Source organism: Pseudonaja textilis, chromosome 1 (assembly GCF_049901715.1).
Source record: "Pseudonaja textilis isolate UNSWEBS1 chromosome 1, rPseTex1.2, whole genome shotgun sequence".
NCBI lineage: Eukaryota > Metazoa > Chordata > Lepidosauria > Squamata > Elapidae > Pseudonaja > Pseudonaja textilis.
Window position 1 is genome coordinate 287,678,292 of NC_141990.1, and position 25,380 is coordinate 287,703,671.

Genomic DNA, 25,380 nt, shown 5'->3' on the forward strand with positions numbered 1-25,380 from the left:
ACCCAAATAAAACTTCATTAAAAAAAAAATAAGAAAATGCCATTTGTAATACCACTGTTAATACAAGAGAAATAATATATGACAGAACTTTGTGAAAGAAAAGATTCAAAACTGCTGTTCTGAGAGTTCCTTCCTTATGAATTGTGTTTCTACCTAATGGATTGTGTGAAAACCCAAATAAAACTTTATTTAAAAAAAAGTTTCCAACAGTATATAGAGCATTTCTTCCAAAAGTGATCTATCAATAGCTAAAGATTTCAGTGGTTATGTAGTATTAGACAACAGAAATTTTTTATTCACATATCCATGAAGAGGCTAAATACCAGCTTTGGGAAAACATCTCTTAAGAATGTTGACTTTTTGCAGAATTTGGCTTTAGCTCATTGGTCTGCATCCTTTTGCTACCAAATCTGCAGTTGATTTTAACACAAAACTAGACAAGTCTTGCATACATCAGATGTTGCTGTAATACAATTCTCATCATCTCTAAGAAGCATGGCCATTAGTGAGAGGTGTTGGGAATTATACCAACAATACAGAAGTGTAGTTCAACAATAGAAATGCCACAATTTGCTTCATGTATTTAGCACCTTGATATTCTCAACTGGTTCAGAATATACTGAGAAATAGACCTGGGTGCCAGCACACTGATATACCTGCAATCCCTTCAGGATAGGACAGATTCAGAGACACTAGAGAGATAATAGGAATGCTATTATTGTCACACCTTACTTGTTGTAGGATATGATAACACAATTTCAAAAACTCTCCAGATTCTCTTTCTGCCCCACCACATTCCAAGCAAATTAAAGGCTTGATTATTTTGATTTTTGTTCATACCATCTCCTTTCCCAGGACTAATTTGACTATTATTTTGCCTAAAGTGTTCCTGCATAGTTTAAATGTGTGCATGCATGCACACACAAACACACACACACACACAAACAGAAGATGTATGTGAAACATCACTGTTAAAATGCTTTGAATCAAGTGGAAGTTCTCCATGCTTTTGAAATTAATTTTCAGAGTAGAATCAAAACCATAATAACTATCCTCAAACCCAACTCACAGAGGCAGAGTTTTTTTTAAAAAAAAATCACAGCTGATTATTTTAAAAACTGATGATAATTGTTTCCTATCTAAATGAAGTTTTCTGACCATTATACCCACCCCCCCAAAAAAAAACAGTTTAGATATCACAATTTATAAAATATGCCTAGGGAATCTTAGCTAATGATTCACAACCATTTTAACACCCTTTCTATTATCTATCCCATAGAGTTGGGATAGCTTATCATAGCTATCAGTTATTTAAATCTCATATACCTTTCAGCTGAAAGTAGCCTGATTGCAATTAACCTATTTTGGATCCAACATTGTTGACAGAATATGAGTGGCCTCCTTCTGAGCACAACCAATTAGAATTAGAATTAGAAATGTCCTATTTCTTTACAGCTCCCCCTATGTTGTCACTTGACAGCCCTTTCTCAGGCAAATGTTAATTCTGTTGATGGCTTTCCCATTACCACTTGGGCTCCCCCACTTACCTGGAAAGCAATGTGTCCATGCATGTATACACATGCAGAGAAATCTAGAATCAGTTTTTGATACTATTGACCATGGAATCTTTCTGGGCTTGCGGCAGCGGTTGTGGATGAGTGCTCTTGTGTAGCACTGGTTCTCCTCCTTCTTCCAACATCAGTTTCAGACAATGCTGATAGCTGGGAAGAGATCCAAGCTGTGATCCTTACTTTGTAAGGTGCCTTGGGGCTCTATTCTTTTTCCCCTTCAATTTAACATTTATGTGAGGCCATTGGGTGAGATATCATCAATATACAGATGACATCCAGCTTTATATCTATACTCCAGGCCTCTTGAGTGATGCTATGGTTTTCTTATTTCAGTGTCTGGAGGTTGTTTGGGCTGTTTGGAGCAAAATGGGCTCTGCTCAATATTAGCAATATGGACTAGCTGTAAGTATTGGGACCTTCCAAAGATAAAGTCCTTCCATCTCTAGTTCTGGATGAGATGGCACTAACCCAAACAGATCCAGTTCACATTTAAGCTCTTTCTTGGAGAAAAAAATGGCACCTACTGGCACAACTCTACTCAGAGTTCCAATTACTCCTATTTCTGAACTGGGAGGCTCACCATCACCCATAGCTTAATCCTATTGGCTTTTTACAAAGCTTTAAAAACATGGCTATATACCTGGGGCTCTGAACGTGTTAAGTGCCCCATTAGCTGGCTTTACTATTAGTCGATTAATCATCACAAATGCTGTTTGCATGTCAAGCCTGAGAAACAGGAAATCCAGGCAGTTCAATGAATAGAAAAGTTTACTGCAAGCTTAAACTCTGTACAAAAACCTGAGCTACTAATCACCAAAGCAAATTGGCAGTTGGTAAGAGTCAGTGGAATTCAAGGTGGGCTGGAATCAGTTCTCTTGTGGTGTGAAGGGACTTGAGACTGGTGACACGTTTGACTCCTCACTTGGACTCAGTGTGTTTATTTTGTGGATGTTTTAATGTTTTAATATTTTAAAAATTGTTTTATAATTTTAGAATTGTAAGCCTCCCATAATCAATTGGGTGGCTATAGAAATTGAATAAATAAATATGCACATTTTTGAGCATCCGGAAAAGCCATTGCTTTAGCAACGTATTCAGTTATACAGAATATGCTTTCCCGCTCCTGAGGTACCTTTTTCAAAGGACTGATAAAACTCTGGATGATAGCTTATATTTATTGTATGTAGTATGGGCTTCTTTATGCTGTTTTGTCAATGAATGAAAACCAGAAACAAATCCGTCAAGATAATTGATCTTTACTTATCAGTAAATTTAAATGAGCAATTTGCCAAAATCAGTAAAATATTTATTGGATATTATAAATGATGGCAACTTTACAACAATATTGAAAATACTGCACCTTTATGCAATATGTTACATATGATGAAATAAAGAGCATTCATGAAAGAAATTACATTAGAAGAATTTTAAATAAGCTTCTAAAATAGATGTTAGACCCATATATTTGCCTCTGATGGTCTGAGTTCATTGCATTTTAATCAGGGCTGAGATTCAAAATTTTTAACAACTGGTTCTGTGGGTGTGGCTTAGTTGATGGGCGTGGCTTGGTGGTCATGTTATTGGATGGGTGTGGCCAACTCAACATCACTCACATCGAGGCATGCATCTCCTCGCCTGGCTTCTCATGACTGTGGGGATGCTGCAATAGTCGTAAGTGTGAAAAATGGTCATAAGTCACTTTTTTCAGTGCCATTGTAACTTTAAATGGTCACTCTACACAAGCAAAGTATCAGCAAAGGAGGAGGAAAAAAATCCAGAGATGTTCCTGAGACAGGAAGTCTAGTCCTGCCTAGAACATAATAAGGATCAACGGAAAGGCAGTTTCTGTAAGCAACACCAGAATATTTCCTTCCGGCCTTCCTTACAGGATTAGGCCAGTAATTTCTTCTAACAACCAGTTCTCCAAACTGCTTAGAATGTTAACAACCAGTTCTAGAGAATAGGTGCGAACCTGTAGAATCCCACCCCTGATTTTAATTCTTTGAAAGTTTGGTTTGATTAATTCAGATAATTGCTCATACTTCTATCTGCTCAATTTTATGTACTATATTCATTTATCTCCCTAAATCAAGTAAAAAGATGTTCTATTCTTTTGGGTCTGGTGTTTCCCATACAGTGTATCAGTTTCATTCCTAAATGTAATCTCTCTTCCAAAATTATACTACTCTTTTGAATAAGACAGGAAAATAAAGCTTTATATTGCGCTCTGAGATTAAAAAGATTACCTGCTTGGAAGGTTTGATATAAATGTTGATGACTATATCAGAGGTTACATTCCTATGCTCTAAGAAGTAATCTTTGTCCAGAGGCGGTATAAGCTGATGGTTGCACTAACTGCCTTCTCCATGCTTTGAATATATAAGCAATGTAAATGGATGCAAAGCAAGAACAAAAATAACCATGATTCAAGAATATCTATTTCAGTGGAACAAATTGAATGTTATTTCTTTATGAAACAAAGCTGATCAGTCTTCTGCATTTCTCTTTTTGTCTTTCTGCAGCAAGAGATGAGAATGTAGCCACTTTCCGTGGCTCTGAATACCTGTGCTATGACCTCTCCCAGAACCCGATTCAAAGCAGCAGTGACGAAATCACACTGTCCTTCAAGACTTGGCAGCGCAACGGCCTTATCCTGCACACGGGCAAGTCGGCTGATTATGTCAACCTGGCTCTGAAAGATGGCGCCGTCTCACTGATCATTAACTTAGGATCTGGAGCCTTTGAAGCCATTGTGGAGCCAGTCAGTGGCAAATTTAATGACAACCAATGGCACAACGTAAAAGTGACTCGCAACTTGCGGCAGGTAATGAGGAAAGGAAGAGAACTGTGGTAAAGTTCTGTGAATAAACATAATAGTAAATTGGTAGCTAGAAGGAAGCTGAAAGATGTATATCTATTTGGAGTGGGAGGAGCATCTAACCTCTAGTAACTTGAGGGAAAACAAGTGCTCATTCATTTACTATAACTTGGCGTCATTGCAATAACTTCATTTCCACTTGACAATTTTCTACCTTTCCCCCATCTCCAATTTGTTTTAACACTATTTTGTGACTTAACTTCACTTTTATCTCACTTTTCCTTTGCACTTCCCCCTTCTTTTCTTTGCTTTCTTTTTTTCTTATTTCGTTAATTACATTTCAATCTTATCAGCAATAATTCTTGTTGCATTTAATTACAGTAGGAATGGAAAGTATTTTCTGCAGCAGTTTTATCCACTTCCTTTTTCTCCTTTATGTCATGGTAATTGATTTAACCATTTCCACAGTATCATTACTTTAACTCTGTAATGGGCCTGATTCACTTGGTCTTTCTTTTGCACAAACCTTTTGCGATGAATGACAAACTGCATTGCTACACACACCCGAGAATGATATCTGAGCAAGATCATTTCAAGAGAGTTTGTGCGGGTGGATTTTTTAGTGGATTGGGCTGATAATAATCTTTGTTTCTCCTGTTTCTCTCTATTTTTCTTTTGTATGTGAGGTGTTTATTTTAACCTTATGCTCCTGATACTGGCTGTACTTTTTCCAGACCTTATTTCTTTGCTTTGATTTTCATTATGAATCTATGCTACTACTGATTTTTGTCTCTATCCTGTGATGACTACATAGACAAGGAATGTTACTTTGAAGACCCCCTTCCCTATACCCTTATTATTATTAATATTTTGCCCTTTTATAACTCCACTTATTACTTTATTACTCCATTTATTACTACCATTTATTACTAAACACATGGATGTATCTAATAATATTTTTATATAGCTAGCCAGATTTAAAGTATCAAAACTCTTCCCTCTCTCCTAAAACATACACTTAAGCTTTTAATAGGTACAGATGAATATAAATAACCTTCCTTCTGAAAGCTGGAGAAATATATTAAGTCACTTGGGACCATTTACAGCATGACAAATATTCTATTGTACATATAGTTCTTACTATATTTTCTATTGTACATATAGTCCTTTTATATCTTACTGATTGGTAAATGTTATGTAGTTTGTTGCCCATGATTTTTTCAAATAGATATTTTAACTTTTTACATTCAAACACTTGTTAATTTAAACAAAACACTGCATATTTATTATACTTGCACATATGCATATTAAAACCAATCATTTTATGCTTTTATGGAGTGAAAGGAATTTCTATAACAATAAAAATAGTAATCCATGTATATTTAAGGACATTAACAACCACTGTCAGGCTACAGGAAAATCTTTCTCTTCCTCCCCCTCCAAATTGGACATCCCCTCCACCAATAGCTGAATTTCTAGTGCCTTCTCATATCAGTAGTTCTTTTAGAGATTTTTTCAAAGGTAATAAGATTTGGAGCCGCTCTGACTTCCACGGGAATTCTATTCAGTTTAAGGAGAGCAGTAACAAAGATGGACCAATGACATACTTACAGCAGATGGCACTTCTTGGGGGCAGAATCTGGAAGGGGACTTCTCTTAATTATTAAGCAAAAGCCCTTAAACTAGCAGTTCTACAAATGCTCAGATCCTGAGCCTTAAAGGTGACAACCAGCATCTTAAATTACACTCAGAAGCATAGTGGTAAGCAAAGCATATGGGCAAACTCACTGCTTGAGCTATTGCATTCTGGACTAGCTGAACTTTATGGGTCCAAACAAGTCCAAAGAAGAGCTGACCAAGGCATTGGTGACAGTAAGCAAAACCCTAAATGTTGCATATATTTGAATATGCTAGCATTTTAAGTCTAATGCATTGCTGTTCAGTCCTTGAGTGACTTCCAATCTTAAATTATTCAACATTTAACTAGGATTTCTGTCAGTAACTGCTTCTATGAATTCTTGCAAGCTCACATTTATAATAACAGAAATAGTATCTAGCAACCTTGCTTTTGCCCTCCTTTATTATTATTATTTAATTTTTTTCTTCCAATTATCATGATCTTCTCCATATTTACTTAACCATAACAATAATATGGTATCAGGCCAAATTCTGGTTAAAAGAGCATCAGATTGCACCGCTACATCTGAAGACAGAAATTATTTACCTTGGACTAATTATCTTATTTCATTTAAACTTTCTCATTGTCTGGAAACGGTCATCCTCAAAGTATAATTTTAAACTATAACTTTTAATTCATTTTATTCAAGTTTTATGCACATATATTTTCACCCACCACTAATTTACATGCTTATAATGGTTGTTCTTTGAAATTCTCTTTCAATTTAATAACCATTTTAGTTAGTGGTGTATTATTTTTCTGTAAATAGGAGAGCGTTTCATTTAATAATAGGCAAAATCCAAAGTAAACTAATATTTCTAGCTATAACCCACCTGCCTGTTCCAAATATGGACAGAGGATGTGGCAATATAGAATTTACAGCGGTTTTTTAAAAATAGATATTTGTTTTGGCTTAATTATATATTCAGACAATGTACATGTAAAACAGAATGAAATAACATTTTTTTGTTGGACAATAGCATTCTATTTTTTCTATCAAGAATGCTTCATGCAACATATTAAAATTATCATATTACAGAACACTGTTCAATTAAAAAACTAATGCAGGTTTTCTGTGAGCAGACATAAATGTTTGTGTCTTTTATCATTCAAATTTGCTATTTTTGTACCTATATCCTGAAAACTATAAGCTTATAAAAGAACAGTATACATTCATTTTAAAAAATGTGCAGTTTTTTTAAAAATGCAATGTGCTGTACATAAAAACGTTTTGTTGCATACATAAATCACTATACTTAATTCAAAGTAGTTTGTGCACCAGTAAATTTCCCATATGATTATATTAAGAAAAACATTTGTTTTATTGGATGTAAACATTTTTAATGATAGAATTGGGAAAGTGTCAATATTTTTCACCAGCACTTTCAGAAAAAGGTTGGTAATATTATTTGTTTTTCTTGTAGATACACTTAAAATTCAGGCCCAAATAATATATAAAGCAAAGGAAATGGTACAAATTCTATCTGCCATGCTTCTCAGTCATGCTTTCCAGCATGTGATGAAAGATTTCTTAAAATAATAATTTTATGATTAAAAATAAAATAATATGAAGATAGTACTTACATTGCTGCTGCAATATCTTTCGACTAAATATTTTATTGATTTGATTTGATTTTGAAGCCACCAAACTATGCAGTGACAATTTAAAAAAACAACATATACATCAAAAGAGAACACAGTCTACCAATAACTATTATTGTCCTGCTTTTGCCTTTTCATCAAAATGGTATTTAAGAATGCTATATATTATTAACTTCAAATAATAAAATATATTAAAATAGTATAAATAAGCATGAAACAAAGACAAATTTCCTTGAAATTATAAAATCTAAATGTATCTGAGCAGGAGATTGAACAGAACAACCTTATTGGTCCAATCTCACCCAACCCACAATCGCTTGAACAATGTGGAATTTACCTTTGCAATTAAAGGACTGCAGCATTTTTTCCAATAAATTTTAGACTGGCTGCAGATCTTACCTTTTTCGGGGTGTGTTCTTGTGCATGTCTACTCAAATATGTTTAACAGGCCATTACAAGACTAAGAAAATGATAAAACATAATGAAAACTGTAAAATCTATTTGATGAGGTGAATGTACACATTACAGGGAATTACCCTTAGTTTTGGTGTTTCATAAAAAAAATACTTGTCTCTCAGGTTTGCATAATTAAAGGATTCCAGCACCCATTTGATACTAGAAGAACTAAAAATTCAGTTATCAACATATGTTTTCCCATGTTGGTAACATGTCTAAACGCTACTAATTAAACCTTTCTTTTAAGCCTCTCAAATGAATAAGTATCACCATGATTATTAGCATCTATAGTTTGGCGGTTTGGAAGTCAGTTATAAAACTATCCATGGGTAAGAAATACAAGTCTTACCTTTCCTCAAATGACATGTTAAATTCTGTCAACCTTTTTCCATTCAAACAAAAATACGTGATGCAAGCAATCTTCATGCCTCCTTCAATTAGGGAAACTTCTCCCCACTTTCCTGAATATTGCAGGTGAGCTATATGTTGTCTCTGTTGGTCTGGACTTTTATATTCTGTATGTCTTTCCTGAAAGTTCAACTACTGTAAAGGAAAAAAAAATAACCCTGGGTTTTGGTGAGTGCATAGGAATTATCAAGCAATTGTCTATTATACCCAAGAGATATGTTGAGTTGATTAGAGCATCTGAACTATACTGGAAGGTAGTATGGAATAAGAAAGGAGGTTGAAATGGATCAGGAAATGGGACAGAATGGTTAAAATGATGATCGTGATGGTTTGTCATTATTTATGTGGGAGGAGAGGTACAGAAGATGAATATTTGATTTTCACTTGAAAAGTAAGTATTGTTTATATACTTCAAATTCTACTTGGTTTTAGAGGAAATATCCCTTCCTTCGGAGAGTGGGATGTGTCACTAATAGCATAACAATGAGAAGGGCAGGCAGTTCCCTTCCTTCTAACAATCTCTATGGCATGGTTCCCAGACAGTCCTGCTCATGCTGTCCTCCTTTTCACTCTGTGTGTGTCGGGCACCCCATGCCTTTTTTTGAAAGACTAACACTAGACCATTCATGCAATGTGTCATTTTTACTAACCGACTAATGTACTAACACCCTAACTACTCATCTTTGCTTTTGGTTATTTTAATTAACAATCGTTCTGTTCACAATTTTTTAATTTCCTTTCTTCCCCCTTTTCCGCAAAGCACTCAGGCATTGGACACGCTATGGTAAACAAACTACATTGTCTGGTAGATATCATTCTTATTGTCTCTTTTTTTGGGTTTGCCGTGTGTTATCTTCCTTTCCCTCTCCATCTCCCATCCCCTATTTTTCTTCCGCTTTAAACTTACCTTCCCCTTCTTCTTCTTTTGATTTTGCTATAGCTACCTTTTCTTCCTATTTGTATTTATATATATTTTCTGTAATACAAAAACAAAGAAAATAAATACAATAGTTCTGGAAATGGGATTTAATTATCTCTTTCGCTGGCTTCTTCACTTCATCTATTTTAAAAGGTTTTTTTAATTCTATTTTTGTCAATATTTTGCTAATCCCTTTTGTTTCTTTCCTTTAGTTTTTCTTCGTTTTTTTAGTTTGGAGAAGTGAGACTTTCTTACTTTTTATGTTCTTCTGAAGGTTTTTAACTCAACTACCATGTCAGGGCCTGCAGTTTGTTGTTGTGAGCCCAGTCTTTCCCTCTTCATTTTTGTTTTTGGTTCTAATAATAGCTGTTGAAGGAAAACTGGACCAACCTTCCCCCTTTTTTTCTCACTCCATCTTAACCTCTTCACCTCTAGCCTCTTAGCCTCTACACATATTTTTTCCCTGTCTTTTTGAAATTCCACCAGCCATAACCAACAGAAGCTCAGCCAGTTGTTTGGTTCAGGGCAATATATACGCTGCATGGCATGTCTATGTCTGGTTAATTCCCAACTCCTTTCCCAAACACCATACTGCAGCTATCTCTTCCCATCTGTTCACCAAACCACTAATCTAACTTTTAAATCACATACATATATCATTTTCACAACCTTCCTTTCCTTCCCTCCTTCTGTTTTCCATTGTCCTCCATGGATTACGGGGTTTGGACTATTTTTAGATTTTTTAAAATTTAGTTTCCCTTTCTTTGAAGCGTTCTTTTTATCCTTTTATGGTTTATGATTTCATTTTTGCTTTTTTAAGGAACGCATGCAAGTGTGGAAAAAAAAAATCTCTCTCAGGATACTTTGTCCTTCTGGATTTTGAAAAACAATGGCATGGGTGTGCTAAAGTAGAGAGTGTGAGCACATTTGGCAATTATTTTCCTCCTGTTTTCAAATTCACTTTATATGTTTCATTTTCGCTGATGTATGGTCAACTTCTTTCTTTCATTTTTTTTAAAATCCTGATTTTTTTAAATTTTTGTACTTCTTTTTCTTTTTAAGTTGCAGTACTGGGTGGGTGTCTTTGTAGGCACATAGCATGTTCATTTCATAATGTATTGAAAGTGAGATCCTTTTCCTTCCTCCCTTCCCTGAATGCATGTTCATTTGTGTGCTGTGAGCCAAATAAATACAAAGAAGCAAAATCAAATATATCAACTTCATCATTAGTGTCTTTGCTAACAGTCATAACTAACAATAATCACTACCAATAATGGCTAATCAATCATACTATCAGCTCAGATAAGTGCTCCTGTCCACCAACTGCTCCATTTTCTGGCCTTATTAAATGGAAGCCATCAATGGCAGGTAGAATAGCTCTCTTTTTGGCAGTAGCAAAGTTGAACTAGCAATGCAGGTGAAAAAGCAGACCAGAAAATGGAACTGAGCTGCAATGAATCAACAAAGTTCAGCAAAACCTATCCTAAAAGTTTTATAAAAATAGGGAGAGGACTTGCTCTTTTAAGAACCGTAAGGTCATTGCTGGGAATTTTGTTTTTCTTTTCTTTTCTTTTTTTGTTTTGTCCATTGCATCCTTCAAACAGGTGACAATCTCAGTGGATGGAATCCTTACCACTACTGGCTACACACAAGAGGATTATACTATGCTTGGCTCAGATGACTTCTTCTATGTCGGTGGAAGTCCCAGTACAGCTGATTTACCTGGATCTCCTATCAGCAATAACTTCATGGGTTGTCTGAAGGAGGTAAATGTTTCAAATCAACAGTATTATCTTGCTTTGTATTCTTTGTTAAATAACTTCTTTGTCTGCCATTCATTTTTTTATTGAATATCATGCTGTAGAGACCACAAAACTGAAAGAATCATCCACATGTAAAAGGTAAAGCATACTGACAATCTTTGAGAAACCTTAAAGTTTGCAGAAATATAATAATATTGAAGAGAAATACATTAAAGCAATCCAAGAAGACAGAAATTTCTCTTTGACCAGGAAAGGTTGACTTCTGAAAATTAGCGGAAATGGAATGGGATATCCTATTAAGGGACTCATTGGGCTGGCTGAGTTCTCTGTAAATGAGTTCTCTGTAAATGAGTTCTCTGTAAATGATGTTAGATGAATAATGTATTAAATAAAGTGGGTTCCTTAGTGAAACCTGCTTCACAGAAATTTTGAAGTTTCAGTAACAGCAGTCAAATGAGCAAGAGTGATGGGGAAGAAGAATTTAACAGGGCTATTGGGATAAAATTTAATTGAGGTAGAGAAGGAAAGAGTTGGTTGTTTATGATAGAATATGACTTAGAAAGTGATGAAAAGGTGTGTTTTTTTTTGTTAAATGAATCACTGAAATATGGGAGAACATGGGGGATAGGATTTAGAGGGGAAAATATCTCCCAAAGTTGCAAATAATGTAGTAAAAGAGAACAAGATGAAAAGAGCACAACAATTTTTATAGATTTTTTTTAAAAAAAATAGTATTGTGTGAAAAAGGCTAAACAAAGAGCCTCTGCCAGGTTAAGTGGAATAAAAACAAAACAAAACCTGCAAATGATACTTGAAACTAAAAGAAAAAATGCTGGAAGAAGCATTTAGATATTTATACATGTGTGATAGTGATCCATCAAAGAGTAAAACTGAAATGAATATAACTTTCAAAAAATAAGATGAAGAGGAAGTAATCAATTATGTGAAAATATTAAAAGGATAATGATGCAGGGATAGATGGGAAAATGTTAAAATATGAATCTAATACACTTTTGGAATGATGCACAACTTGTTTAACATCTATGTAAAGATTGAATGTATACCTGATCATTGGAATAATGCTGTTATTCTCCTTTATTACCTTTCTGTAATAAGTAGTACTATAACCACCACTAACATCTTCAATAATCTGGATGCCTTTGCAGCCACCACTAACTTCATGTACATCTGGCTTTCTATTTCTCTTTATAGCATTAGAACATTCAAACAATCTGGGGGTGGGTGGGAGATGAATATCTGAAACAGGCCTCCAGAGTTGCTGGGATTCAGTAGTTGCACATGCTGGGAGCAGGGAAGAATTCTGGTCATAATCCTCCTTTCTCAATTGAATCAAAGCTATAGAACATAGTTCAACATCAGACTTGGAACAACTGAATTGTCCCCTTTAAATCCATGCCATTTTTTCCATTTCAGACAGAACGGTTTTTGCATTCAGGCCTTTGAACAGATGATTAATGGTTTAATTTCTAATAACTTTACATTTTATGGAACCCTGCTACGTCTCTGCATCTGGTGAACCAAGCTATTTAAAACTGTGTTAATTTTGCTAATTGCTCTATGTTTATTTGTATTACTGGCACCTGCAGGTTTTGGGATCATGTTTGGGGCTTTATAGTCTCCCTGCTCCTTAGTGGGGAAAATGGACAGAACAGTTTCTTCAGTTAAAACCAATAACCTTGGCAGAAAATTCTGAATCATGTTTGTCCTCAACTCCATCATCTATCACAGCTGAAAGCAATGATTCAAAGTAAAGGATGTTGGCATGTCTAAGATAGCAGTCCTACTGTTAAGCAACCATGTACTATTTCAAGAAGGTAAATGGTCAGACCAGAGAAAAAGCATTTGAAAGAACACCACTTTGTTTTTATTATTATCACATTTATTAGCTCCAGAAGGCCAGTCCTATTAGCAAACTCTGGGATTTCCAGGATTCACCCTTTTCTTGAAAATGGTGGAAATCAGTGCATGGCATGACATTAGTGTGGCGATGTGGTCCTGCAGATAGCCAGGTGCCAAACTACTAAGGACTTTATAGGTCAATAATGGCATTTTTAATTGCATTCAGAAATTAATAGGAAGACAATGCAGCGCTTGAAATTAATAGGAAGACAATGCAGCATTTCTGGCCCAGCCTAGGGTTGTAGTATGCAATTGGGTATCATCAATGTATTGGTAATACCAGGTCCGAAACATCCCCCAGTATAGAAGGTAGATGAATGGCCTCTGAAAGGGGCAGGAGCAAAAAGTGTTTCCAAAGGAAACAAAAGAGGCCTCAGCAGGAGCCGAAATATGACAAGAGTAAATGTCTCAGACAGTTCATATGAAAATAAAGGGAAGAAATACATTCAGACTTGCAAGATTCTGTATCATAAAGCACTACTCATCTATATAGCAATGGTTTTCAATCTGGTTTTCCTTGAAAGGCTGACTCCCAGTGAGTTCATACAAATATTGAATAGCAAGCAGAAAAACACTGATTCCTAGGTATCCTGCAAGAAGCAAACATGGCTGGAACAACTGCTGGGGAAGGAATAAAACCACTGAATAACAGTGCCCCCTACCAAACCCTGGAGCCCATCCAGAGGGATACTAGGACTGAGGAACAGACCTTAAACCTGGAAAAAAAAACTCTAGCAAAAGCCATCAATCTCCCAGGTGTACTCATCCCATTATGATCAGGAGGCCTATGCCCTCTCCTCAATGTTTTGCTTAACAACACATGTGGTCACTTAACAATTGCAATGGAGGGATCTGGGATTAGGGTTGTTGGGTGAAGTGGTCACATGGTGTTTCATTTAATGACTACTTCATTCAATGGCTAAGATTCTGAGCCCAGTTGTAAGTGGAGGATTACCTGCACTGACATCCAAATTTCAGCATTGGTCATCAAATAGAGTGACTAATGTTGTATCTCTTTTGTGCACAGGTGTAAACCCTTAATTGATATAGGTCTAGAATATATGATCCTTTTTATCTAGGAGTTCCATAGTTGCTCCATGTTAGGTGTAAAACCCCAGATCCAGATGTGAAGGTTCAATTAAGTTGATTTATTGCTAAAAGCCTACCTACAGTAATCTTTCCAACAAATGGCCAGCACCTGATTAGAGTTAAATAAGAGCCAATGGCACACAAGGGGTGGTCGTGGTGATCTTAGTTCACTTGTGGCTGTGTAGGGATTCTAGGCTGTTCCCTCTTTTCACTCAGTCCCCAAGTTCTGTCAGCTTTAAAGATTATTTAAAGAACCTTGAGTCTGGAAAGCAACTGGAAGCCAGTACAGCTCACACAACAATGGTGTTATTCAGGTGAACCATGAATCATTCCAGGTTACAACTAAGGCCTTAGAAAAATCATGCACCAGAGCCTCGGGAAAACTCCAAGTTCCCTCTGAATCCCTACTGGTTCCAATAGTCACCTGGGATTGTCTGTTGGAATAGGCTTAATCCTCCCTTCAATGGGGGCGGTTGCAGAGAACTCCAGGGCCAAGAAGGAATGACCTGTCAATAGCAAGGAACAGTTGTCAATGTCTTCTTACCCCAGTTTGCCTTGCTACTGCCCTTTGTTACTTAAATGTTTTGATGTGCAGCTAAGTTTATCTCTGATTCCTCTTCCTTGAGAATATCAATAGGCTTAACAACCTTTGAGAATTATCAACTCTCAGAAAATGTCTTTCCATTTTACTTTCAAACTATTTTTTTAAACCAAGAATTTCATTAAATGACTGATACATATTTCAGCCAACAGAAATAATATTGAACAAATCCAAAACAATCTACCAGTATTGTATAATGGATGATTTGGTTCCTCTTATACTTTCTGATTTCCTACCCATTTTGGAATTTAATGATCCAGTACAGGTGAAATCCCTCTCAAACCTTTGTTTATGCTGAGATTTGTATCTTGCCCTAAAGAGACTTTTCATATTTTTTTAATCCAAAGGTCATAGCAATTTGTGTTCCAATTCTGGTATATGTGTTTTTAAAGCAAGAACCAATATCCTATTGGGTATGGAAGATGAGGGTGAGGGGAGAAACTAGCACCAAACTGTGCAGCAAAAAAAAGAAAATCTTCATACTATGCCTCCCAATATATTTAAGGCACTGGTATAATGTGCAATACGTCCAAATGACACCATGCAAAAAATATTGCATATTAAAGAAAAGTATGCACAATCCCACTGATAGTTTGATGTTGGTATGAAGTAAATTTTGATTTTTCTGAGCTTTATGTGCATTGTATTTTATTTTTTAAATGATATTCAGATCAATATTTTCTCTGTTTTGTTTTGGAATACTGGTAGCTGCCTTGAATCTTCAAAATGAGGTGGGTCAAACATCCAACTAAATATGCTTGAGGAGAGAATGCCACTAATAGCATCCACTTCAAGTACAAATTAGTTAGTTCACTATCACCATATGGAGGAAAATTTCTGCTGAATAAGTAAATATAGGTGTTGTGCAAAGTATCGAAGGACTGCTTCACAAAACACTTTAATGTAACTAAAGTACATTGCTGGAGAGTTAAAGTAGCTATACTGCTGCTTTGAAATCTGTCCCTGCTGGCTATGCATTTCTATACACGCACAGATACTTTACATTTCTGGTAGTCTCTGTGCCTGGATAAGCATACATACAACTAGGGATAGCTGTGAATCAGCTTTGTTAACCTTCTGGAGGACAACCCTATTTTAACATTTCGTGGAAGGCTGCTTCATTTAAGACTGCTTTTGAATGTTTTGCATACCTCAGACAAATATTTATGTGAGGAATAAGCACAACAAATGCATCCATAGGTCTATGTCACCATGCATGTAAATCACAAACAGGCTGTATGAATAGTATATGTAGGTATAGGTATACCTTTTCATAAGCATTAGCATGTGCTTGGGTTCCGAAGATAGCAGGATAGTAATCACAATCACAGATATCACTATATATATATGCACTCACATGCATGCATTTATTTATCCATATATTAGCATGATTATGTGCTCAGAAATCTTTGTATTGTCATATGAGAAAATATATTAGAAAACAATGTTGCCTTTATACCAGTTAGACCATGGCTATCAAACTCCTGGCCTTGGGCCAGATGCGTCACGTGCTGTCCATGCTCACACTAGGTTTAACGAAGGGGGGAAAAGTCCCGATATGTCATATGACACTGCCGTGACCACATGAGTTTGACACCCCTGAGTTAGACTATCCATTCAGTTGATATCTGTCCTGATGATCTTCAGCTACTTAATGTTTTCAACAAGGAGCTAAATGCTTGTGGCTTTCCAGATGCTGCTGAATCACAATTTCCAGCAGCCCAAATAGCCTGCTTCCATAACAGCATTGTGAGTGACACAAATCCAAAAGATCGTAGGATTGCGCTCACCATGGAATTGTAGTTATACTGCCAAAAGTGGGGAGTGGATGGGGAAGAGGATGTTATGCTACTCGATATTATGAAACTGAGCTTCCCTGAATTTTACTTGCTCATATCTGAAAATTGTCAAAAATAATAGCACTGTTTTTAACCAAGAGAATCATGAGTACTCTGACAGCAACATTTTTTTTTTGCTACCTCAATGTGCGTGCACATTTTAAATAGAGAGATACAAAAACATCTACAATACAAACAAAAATAATTAGTGATTATACTAATTGAAGAATAAAGAATAATAAAGAATAACCAAATATATTTATAGTGATTAATGCACCATTGTAAGACCTGAAAAACAAGGGAGAAAATCTTTTTGTTTTCAAATTTTATTAGTTTATCAGAATATAAAATACAAAGGGGAAAAATCTATGAGGTTGCTAAGAGTCAACACTAACTTGATAGTCCCACTTACTGGCACATAAGCAATCATTCAGTCTTTGGCAGCTTTCAAAGCTGGAAATTAATAACCCAGTTTAGCATATCTGGATCCTTAAAACTTGCTGAGATGGGCCTTAAGATAAGTTTAGTCATAAAAATGATATTGCCCACCCCTTTAAATAAAAAAGCTAGTAAAATAAAAGCTCAATGATCTAGTTGAAAGCTTGATATCTTGGTAGGCTGGTAGGTAACATCCACCATCATAAGAGCTTAGTAGGTTACAGCCACGATCATAACAAGCCAAAGATATTCTACAGGCTTTAGCCTGCCATAAAAATTCTGAGTAAGTTATCTATGTAAAATATTTAATAAGAATAAACATTGGAATTCCTCTCAAAACATACAAATGTACCAAAAGTCAGGCCCATAGCACAATCATACTATGTTTTATTAATTTTTTTCAAGAAAAATATTATTTTACTTAGGAATACATAAACATCATGCATCAAACAAACAAGAATATGTTTGGAAGAAACATTTAATGTAATTAATATAGTACAATTTCTGTGGGGCCTTTTTGGTATGCCCTGTTCATAAATAAAATAGTGTCCACTGTATAATATTACCCCAAAGACTTAATTGGGGTTCTAATTATTTTTAAACACAATTTTAGTAAAGTTTTTTTTTTTACTAAAAACTTAAAGCTAATACAAAGTAAAGTAAGAAAAAAACAATCAAAGAAATAACTAAAAGTGCAAGAAAGGGGCAAAAGGTAAAAGAAAAGTAGAAAAGAAAGCAAAAAATACAAAGATCTTCTTTAAGTAGGTATAAGTACAACTATTCATTTACCTTTTACTCTGTAGTTTCAACATAACTGTGTTCTTTCTATAATCTATTGTGCAAAACCATAAGTCTTAAATTCATTAGTTTCTGTTCATAAAATATTATAAGGGATTTCCAGTCAGCAATATGTAGATATTGTCTTTTCTCTGGTCAAAGAAGTCAGCTTAGCCATTTTAGCAAGTTCCTTAATAGTCACTTGATTGGGGATAATGCTGAATCTTTTTTTTTTTTTGTACATACAGTCATCCTGCTATAGATAACATATACAAAAACAAAAGAAAACTCCATAACTTTTTTTCCCGACTGTTTGCCCAATAATCCCAAAAGAAAAATCTCTTGTCTCGGTAATATATTAATCTTTAAAATCCTCTCAATCAATGTACTTGAATCCAGATTTTTCTAGGTTTTATACATATCCACCAAACATGATAAAATGACCCTTTTATTTGTTCACATTTCCAACATGAATTTATATATTATACATTTATAAATTCTAGACAATTTCTCTGGTGACATATACCAATGGTACATCATTTATAAAAGTTCTTTTTAAAATTACAACATACTGTAAATTTCAGTTCTTTCAGCCATATATTTTTCATTGTTCCATCTATATTATCACAATACTTAGCTTTGCTTATCATAGTCTTTCAGTTGTTCTTCTGCTTCAAATTTCAATAAAATTTTATATATTTTAGCAACTACATGTTCATTATTTGTGCACAATTTTATTTCAAGCTCAGTTTTATAATGTCCAGAAACAAAGTCTAGTTTACATCTTTCTAATAATTGTAAATAGAAAATATTGATAGCTATATCTCCTATCAATAGGAGATATTGATAACTATATACCCTGCATTAGGGAATGTTAATTATTAAGAGTTTTTTGTTGTAATTTTAAACCAGTATTGACTCCTGCTGATTGAGTGGATAGGTTCCTGCAGTTCTCTTGGCAAAACTTCAGAAGTGATTTGCCATTACCTTCTTCCCAGAGATGAGAGGAAGTGATGGCCCTAATGTGATTTAAGTAATTTATAGATATAGAAGATCCTTAAGGCAGCAAATTAGATGTGTTACAATTTATAACCAGAATATAAGCCATACTGCTACATGACTACAAGAATGTTGGTAATAACTTTACATAATTATTAGAATAGTGTCATCAATGTATCAAAATAATTATATTCACAATTCTACAACACATTTAATATTTCGAGACTCTAGTATAGGAAGCTAGTGATTCAAAAACCAAATTAAGGATTAAATGAGACAAGGAAAATCCTTGCAAGTGCCACAATTGAGTCTGAGAGATAAATCCATCTGTAATAACACTCATCACTGGATGGAAATACCAAATCAACAACAACAACAATAACAACAACAAAACAAATCCATATCTTTTTAAAACACACTTCATAAATTCAACCTAGACCATTTCAAAGGCCTTTTCAGCATCCAAGAAAAATAGAGCAACTGGTTCTATTTTATCTCTGACTGCTGTATATCCATAAAATCAGTTAACAAGCAAGGAGACATGGAGGGTGTTCTTATTTTTATAGATCCCTATTGAAATAGGTACATATTTTGTAGCTTTCTATCTAGTGTTGTAGTCCATATTTTAATGTTCATATTAAACAAATGTATCAGTCTATAGCTTGGCTTATATTGTGAAATTTCTCAAGCTTTAGTGTTATTGTAATACAAACCTCATAGATAATACAAGGAAATAAAGAAAAAATGATTCATTATAAACATCTAATAATATAGGTGCCAATAAGTACTTAAAATTTTTAAGAGAAATTTATCCAGTTCTGGAGTTTTGTTCACTTTCATTGATTGCAATGTCTCTATAATATCTTGTAATAATTATGCTTGTACCAATTTTTTTTCTTCCTGAAAAATTCATCCCATTTTATTATGTCCTAGGAAATTAATAATTTGATATTTGGTTCAAGATCCTGGTTAATATAACTATAGCAATAATAAGACTGGTGAAAGTGGCTCTAGATGCAAATGGAAATTCTTGGAGACCACTTTCAAAGCAGCTATATGAGCAATACAAAAACATAGTTCCTTTAATGAATCAAGGAAAACTATTTTGTGTTCATGCATATTGTAAAGCATCTTTCCACAGTTCCACTGTATAAAATGGTTCCACTTTGCAGATGTTGGCAGAAGTTCTTTAAATCTAGGCTAGAGGGCTTTTGGTAAGATCAGGTTGGCAAAACTATTGTAGAATCAGTTAATCAATTGCCTTGTTATGTCAGTTTTGGCTGGCAGTATTGGTTCCAGCCAGCTGTGCAAGCTTCTGATTATAGTTTCCTTTTCTCTTTCAAGAAAAACAAAAAACAAAATACTCAGCAATATTACTAAACAGATGTTTCTGACTGTTTTTTTCCCTTGCCGGCTTCATTTTCTATTTATACTTTGGTGTTTCACTCTATCTTGAATGTGTTAAAGTGATAGTATGTGTCCAGGTGAGAAGAAATAAAATATCCTACCAATATATTGTTACCATATTTTTTGAACTATAAGATGCTCCAGCCCATAAGACGCACCAAGCTTTTGGGGAGGAAAACAAGAAAAAAAAATCTGCCTCTGCCTCTTAGCAATTTGCCTCCTTGAAGCAAACAGCCAACAGCCTGGTTAGCTTCAGCACAGCCTGATTTAGCATGAGCAGCTGATTAGCAGTTGGACTGGTTTCCCAGAATACCGCTGATCAGCTGTTCCCGGCTGCGGGGATTGCCGCCACCCAGCGCCGCCTTTGCACGCCCCATTTTTGGCCTCTGTGTGATGAAAACAGGATGCGTGGATGCTGAAAATGGGGTGTGCAGAGGTGGCAATAGACAGTGGTGGCGATGGACAGTGGCAGCGGTGATGGGTGACGGTGATCCCTGCAGCCCGGAACAGCTGATCAGTGGTCCCAGAAGAATATACTTGCTGTGCAGAAAGACTTCCAGAGCTTGGGGTATGAACTTATTAATATGGGATGTAGGCATATCTTTTCAGTGGTTCTACCAGTATACAAGGAACAAAAAGGGAAAGCCAGTATGTAGGAGAGTTTAATATGAGGCTAAAGGCTAAAGGGAAGGCTTTGGTTTTATTAGTCATGATGTTTGCAGCTGGTCCAATGAAAAACTGTACAAAAGAGGTGGTTTGAATCCATCAAAGAAAGGGGCTGAGTTACTTGGTATTAAATTCACAGATTTTCTGGATAAACATTTAAACTGAACAGTGGGACAGAGAATTAATGGATACAGAACATTTCCCCAGCAACCTAAAATTAATAAGGATACCAGTGCATGTAACGTAGTTGTTTGTGCAGGTAAGATTATCAACCTTGCTGTCAAGCAAAACCAAGTATTTAATAGTGAGTGCCATACCATATGCATTAATCAAACAGATGGCAAGAAAGTAGAGGCAGGTAGACACAACACAGGTTATGTAGACAGTAAACACAGCATCAGACATAAAGATCTCAAGTGCCTATATACAAATGCACAAAGTCTGGGGAACAAACAAGGTGAACTTGAACTACAAATACATGAAGGTGGATATGATATAGTTGGAATAACAGAAACTTGATGGGATGAAACTCATGATTGGAACATACTGGTAGAAAGATACAAATCGTTAAAAAAACCCAGACCCCATAAAAGAGGAGGTAGAGTTGCACTGTATGTAAAGGACCACTATATTGCTACAGAAATGCATGAAACCAAAGATGAAAACCTCCTAGAATGCATATGGGTCAATATGAAAGAAAAAAAGAATGGCATGGCCATAGGTGTATATTATGGGCCACCCAATCAAGCAGAAAAAATAGATGTCCTTTTTGCCAACTAACTAACAAACATATACAGGAAACACAAAACAATAGTTAATGGGGGACTTCAATTATCCTGATATGAACTGGAAAACTAATTCTGCACCAAGTGGGAAATCAAATAAATTCCTAACCAACCCAGCTGACAACTTTGTTGTCCAAAAGGTAGAGGATGGAACTAGAGATACAGCCATACTGGACTTAATTCTTACAAACAGAGAAGAAGTGATAGAGGAAGTTGAAACTTCAGAAACCTTGGGTGAGAGTGACCACGTCATACTAGAATTCAACATAATACAAACACAAGCAATAGAACATAATGACACCAGTCTTGGATTTTAAAAGAGCTGATTTCAATAAACTCAGAGAGAACTTGGGAAAGATTCCATGGATGAAAATCCAAAAGGGGAAACAATTCAAGAATCTTGGGAAACTCTGAAAAGTATGATCATAGAAGCCCAGAACAGCACAATACCACTGAGAAAGAAAAACAAGAAATCCAAGAAGAAACCAGTATGGCTGCACAAAGATTTCCAGAGGACTGGAAAAGAGCTGATGTGGTTCCCATCTTCAAAAAAGGAAAAAAAACAGACCCAGGAAACTATAGACCAATCAGCCTAGCATCAATACCCGGGAAGATACTGGAAAAGATAATAAAAAAACAGATCTGTCAACATCTAGAAACAAGTAAAGTAATAACTAGCAGTCAGCATGGATCTGTTAGAAACAGATCATGCCAAACCAATCTTACTTCATTTTTCAACATAGTGACTAAATTAGTAGACCAGAAAAATACTGCGGACATAATATATTTAGATTTCAGCAAGGCATTCGAAAAAGTAAACCACAATCGACTTCTTGGTCAGCTAGAAAAAAATGGAATAGATAGCACCATCACCAGATGGACTTGCAACTGGCTGACAAACTGTACTCAACGAGTAGCTCTTAATGGGTTTAACTCTACATGGAGGGAAGTAAGCAGTGGGGTGTCTTAGGCCCAGTACTCTTAGGCCCAGTACTCTTCAATATCTTCATTAACAACTTAGATGAGGGAATAGAAGGGGAACTTACCAAATTTGCAGATGATACGAAGCTGGCAGGAATAGCTAACACCCAAGAAGATAGGCTCAAGATCCAGATGGATCTTGACAGACTAGAACACTGGGCCATATCTAACAAAAAAGCTAATGCAGTCCTCAGTTGCATTAACAGAGGGATACAATTGAGATCAAGTAAGGTACTAATACCACTCTTTAAAGCCTTAGTAAGGCCACACGTAGAGTACTGCATCCACTTTTGTTCATCACAGTATAAAAAAGATGTTGAGACTCTAGAAAAAGTACAGAGAAGAGCAACCAGGATGATTAGGGGACTGGAGGCTAAAACATACAACGAATGGTTGCAGGAACTGGGCTTGGCTAGTCTAGTGAGGAGAAGGATCAGGGGAGACATGATAGCAGTCTTCCAATATTTGAGGGGCTGCTACAGAGAGGAAGGGGTCAAGCTATTTTCTAAAGCAGCTGTTGGCCAGACAAGGAATAATGAATGGAAACTGAACGAGGAAAGATTTAACCTGAAAATAAGGACAAACTTTCTGATAGTGAGAAAATCAACCAATGGAAAAGCTTGCCCTCAGAAGTTGTGGGAGAGCCATCACTTGAGACTTTCAAGAAGAGATTGGACTGCCATTTGTCAGAAATGGTGTAGGGTGTCCCACTTAGGCAGTGGGTTGGACTAAATGACCTACAGGGTCCCTTTCAACTCTGATTATCTGTTACCTGGTATTCCGGGAGGCCGATCCAACCACCAATCAGATGCTTGTGCTAAATCAGACTGTGCTGAAGCTGACCAGGCTGTTTGTTGTTTGCTGCAAGGAGGCAAATTGCTGGGAGGCAGAGGCCGAAGGGTGGGGGCCGGTGGGCGGGCAGGGCTTCAGTAACATTCACTCTATAAGATGCATAGATATTTCTTATAGTGTGAAAAACATGATAATTCTTGGGGAAACTTGAGCGAGACGTTTTCCTAATTGCTTTAGTCAGAATGCTTGTAATATGCTTTTTTTTGCCATTTGCACATTTTCAGAGCAGTTTCCTGGGTAGTCTGATACTTCTTAACACTCCAGAGTGCAGTTGCATTATTCCTCATAGGAAGTGAGCTCACCTTTTATGCTCATGCATTCCAGAGCAAACCAAAGGATTAATGGAATGTGTCACTTGCAGCCAAGATGTGCTCTGTTAGCTTCATTGCACTCTTCGTTTGTGCTAACTGGATATTATGTATAACTATGTATAACAAATTATTTCTTTCACTGTATAGAATAGATAAGGGATCTCTGGTGTCCTATTTTCCATAGCTGTTTTGCTACTTTTATGGGTTTAAAGGGGTTAAAGCTGGAATAACTAAAGACCACCCCCTTCTCTATCCAAGCTCACAGTATTATTTTCAGTGACTCAGGAAAACACTGTGTTTTGATACAATTACGTAGAAAGTGTAAAGTATACTTTTGGTATATGTCTTATGCTCTCCCTGCTTTTCCCTGTACTTTGTCCGATTTTGCCAATTAACTTTCTTTCCTCTGATGTTTGCCTTTGATTAATCAATAAACTTCAATGTATATGTTTGTTAGCTGAATCAAGTGGCATGTATACTTGGTCTGATCTGGGTGTAAGGATTGACTGGAAATGTGCTGAGTGTTAACTAGAAATTTCCCAGTAATTTTCTAACATTATTCATTGAAAAACTTAAAAAGAAACCCACAGGGGAAATATTTTATTATAGCTTAAAGAGTATTGAGCCACCCATAGAGGTTAGTTTTTAGCCGTATTAATGATGGTTCATATTCCATCCACTGAACTCTAAATAGTGTCTTTCATGGTTTACCATTTCTGTGGATAGGTGAATGTTTGAGGGCTTTTTTGTATTAATTAGTGAATCCAATGGAAATGGGATTGCAGTTCTGTTTTTCTATCAATAACCTTGGATTGGACCTAATATAAGTAGGAATGGGCAAATTAAGAACTAATATGGGCACTGTACAAATTATGAACTTTCTATAGGAGTAAAATATTCCTTTTTGTGATGACCCAGGGCATGGCACAAAGGCAACACAGTCACATAAGTAAGAAGAGTCCCTTTAATACCTCCAATTTTGCTCCCAATGTCCAGGTTACCTTTGGCTAGAGAAAAAATTCTCCCAAGAACAGTTTTTAAGTGGAGGAATTTCAGTCCAAAAACTAAGTACATACAAACTGTAAATAAAAATCCACACCAACCACGCCGCAGTAATTAACTTGACCAGGCAGGAGAAGGAATTGCAGACTTGAAAGGCCAGCAAAATACACACAGTTGGGAAGATGCCAGGAACTCAGATAAGCCTCGACAATACCAGATAATTCATGATTTGCTCTCAACAGTTGGCTGTGCACAACTCCCCCTTTTAAACACTGTGTTCCCAGCTGCAGCTAATGAAGGGGATCAGAGCCCTTTCCTCCCCAATAAGCCACACAACTCATGTTGCTCCCTTCTCTGTTCTTCCCTATGTGTCCTAGGATGAAGAGGGGGTGGGCCTGGGTCTTCCTCTAAATTCCCTCTGCTTTGCTCTACCTCTCTCCTGCTCTGCCCAGCCGGCCTTTGCCCTTCCCCAGTTTCTTTCACAACCAACAGAGCCACA

General features: G+C 36.0%; 1 protein-coding gene across 19 annotated transcripts in view; it reads left to right on the top strand.

The window, feature by feature from the left end:
- Window positions 1-25,380, top strand: part of NRXN3 (neurexin 3) — a 1,274,597-nt gene that overhangs the window by 358,488 nt on the left and 890,729 nt on the right. For 12 of the 19 annotated variants that reach the window (XR_015741112.1, XR_015741113.1, XM_087922067.1 and 9 more), the window contains exons 5-7: window positions 4,094-4,395; window positions 9,294-9,338; window positions 11,057-11,218. Coding sequence is in view for 17 of the 19 variants with exons in the window: in XM_087922067.1 (XP_087778193.1) it covers window positions 4,094-4,395; window positions 9,294-9,338; window positions 11,057-11,218 (509 nt within the window). In the remaining 2 variants the exon portion in view is untranslated. The remainder of the gene's footprint in view (window positions 1-4,093; window positions 4,396-9,293; window positions 9,339-11,056; window positions 11,219-25,380) is intronic. The other 7 variants (XM_087922069.1, XM_087922070.1, XM_087922066.1 and 4 more) reach the window with 2 other exon arrangements.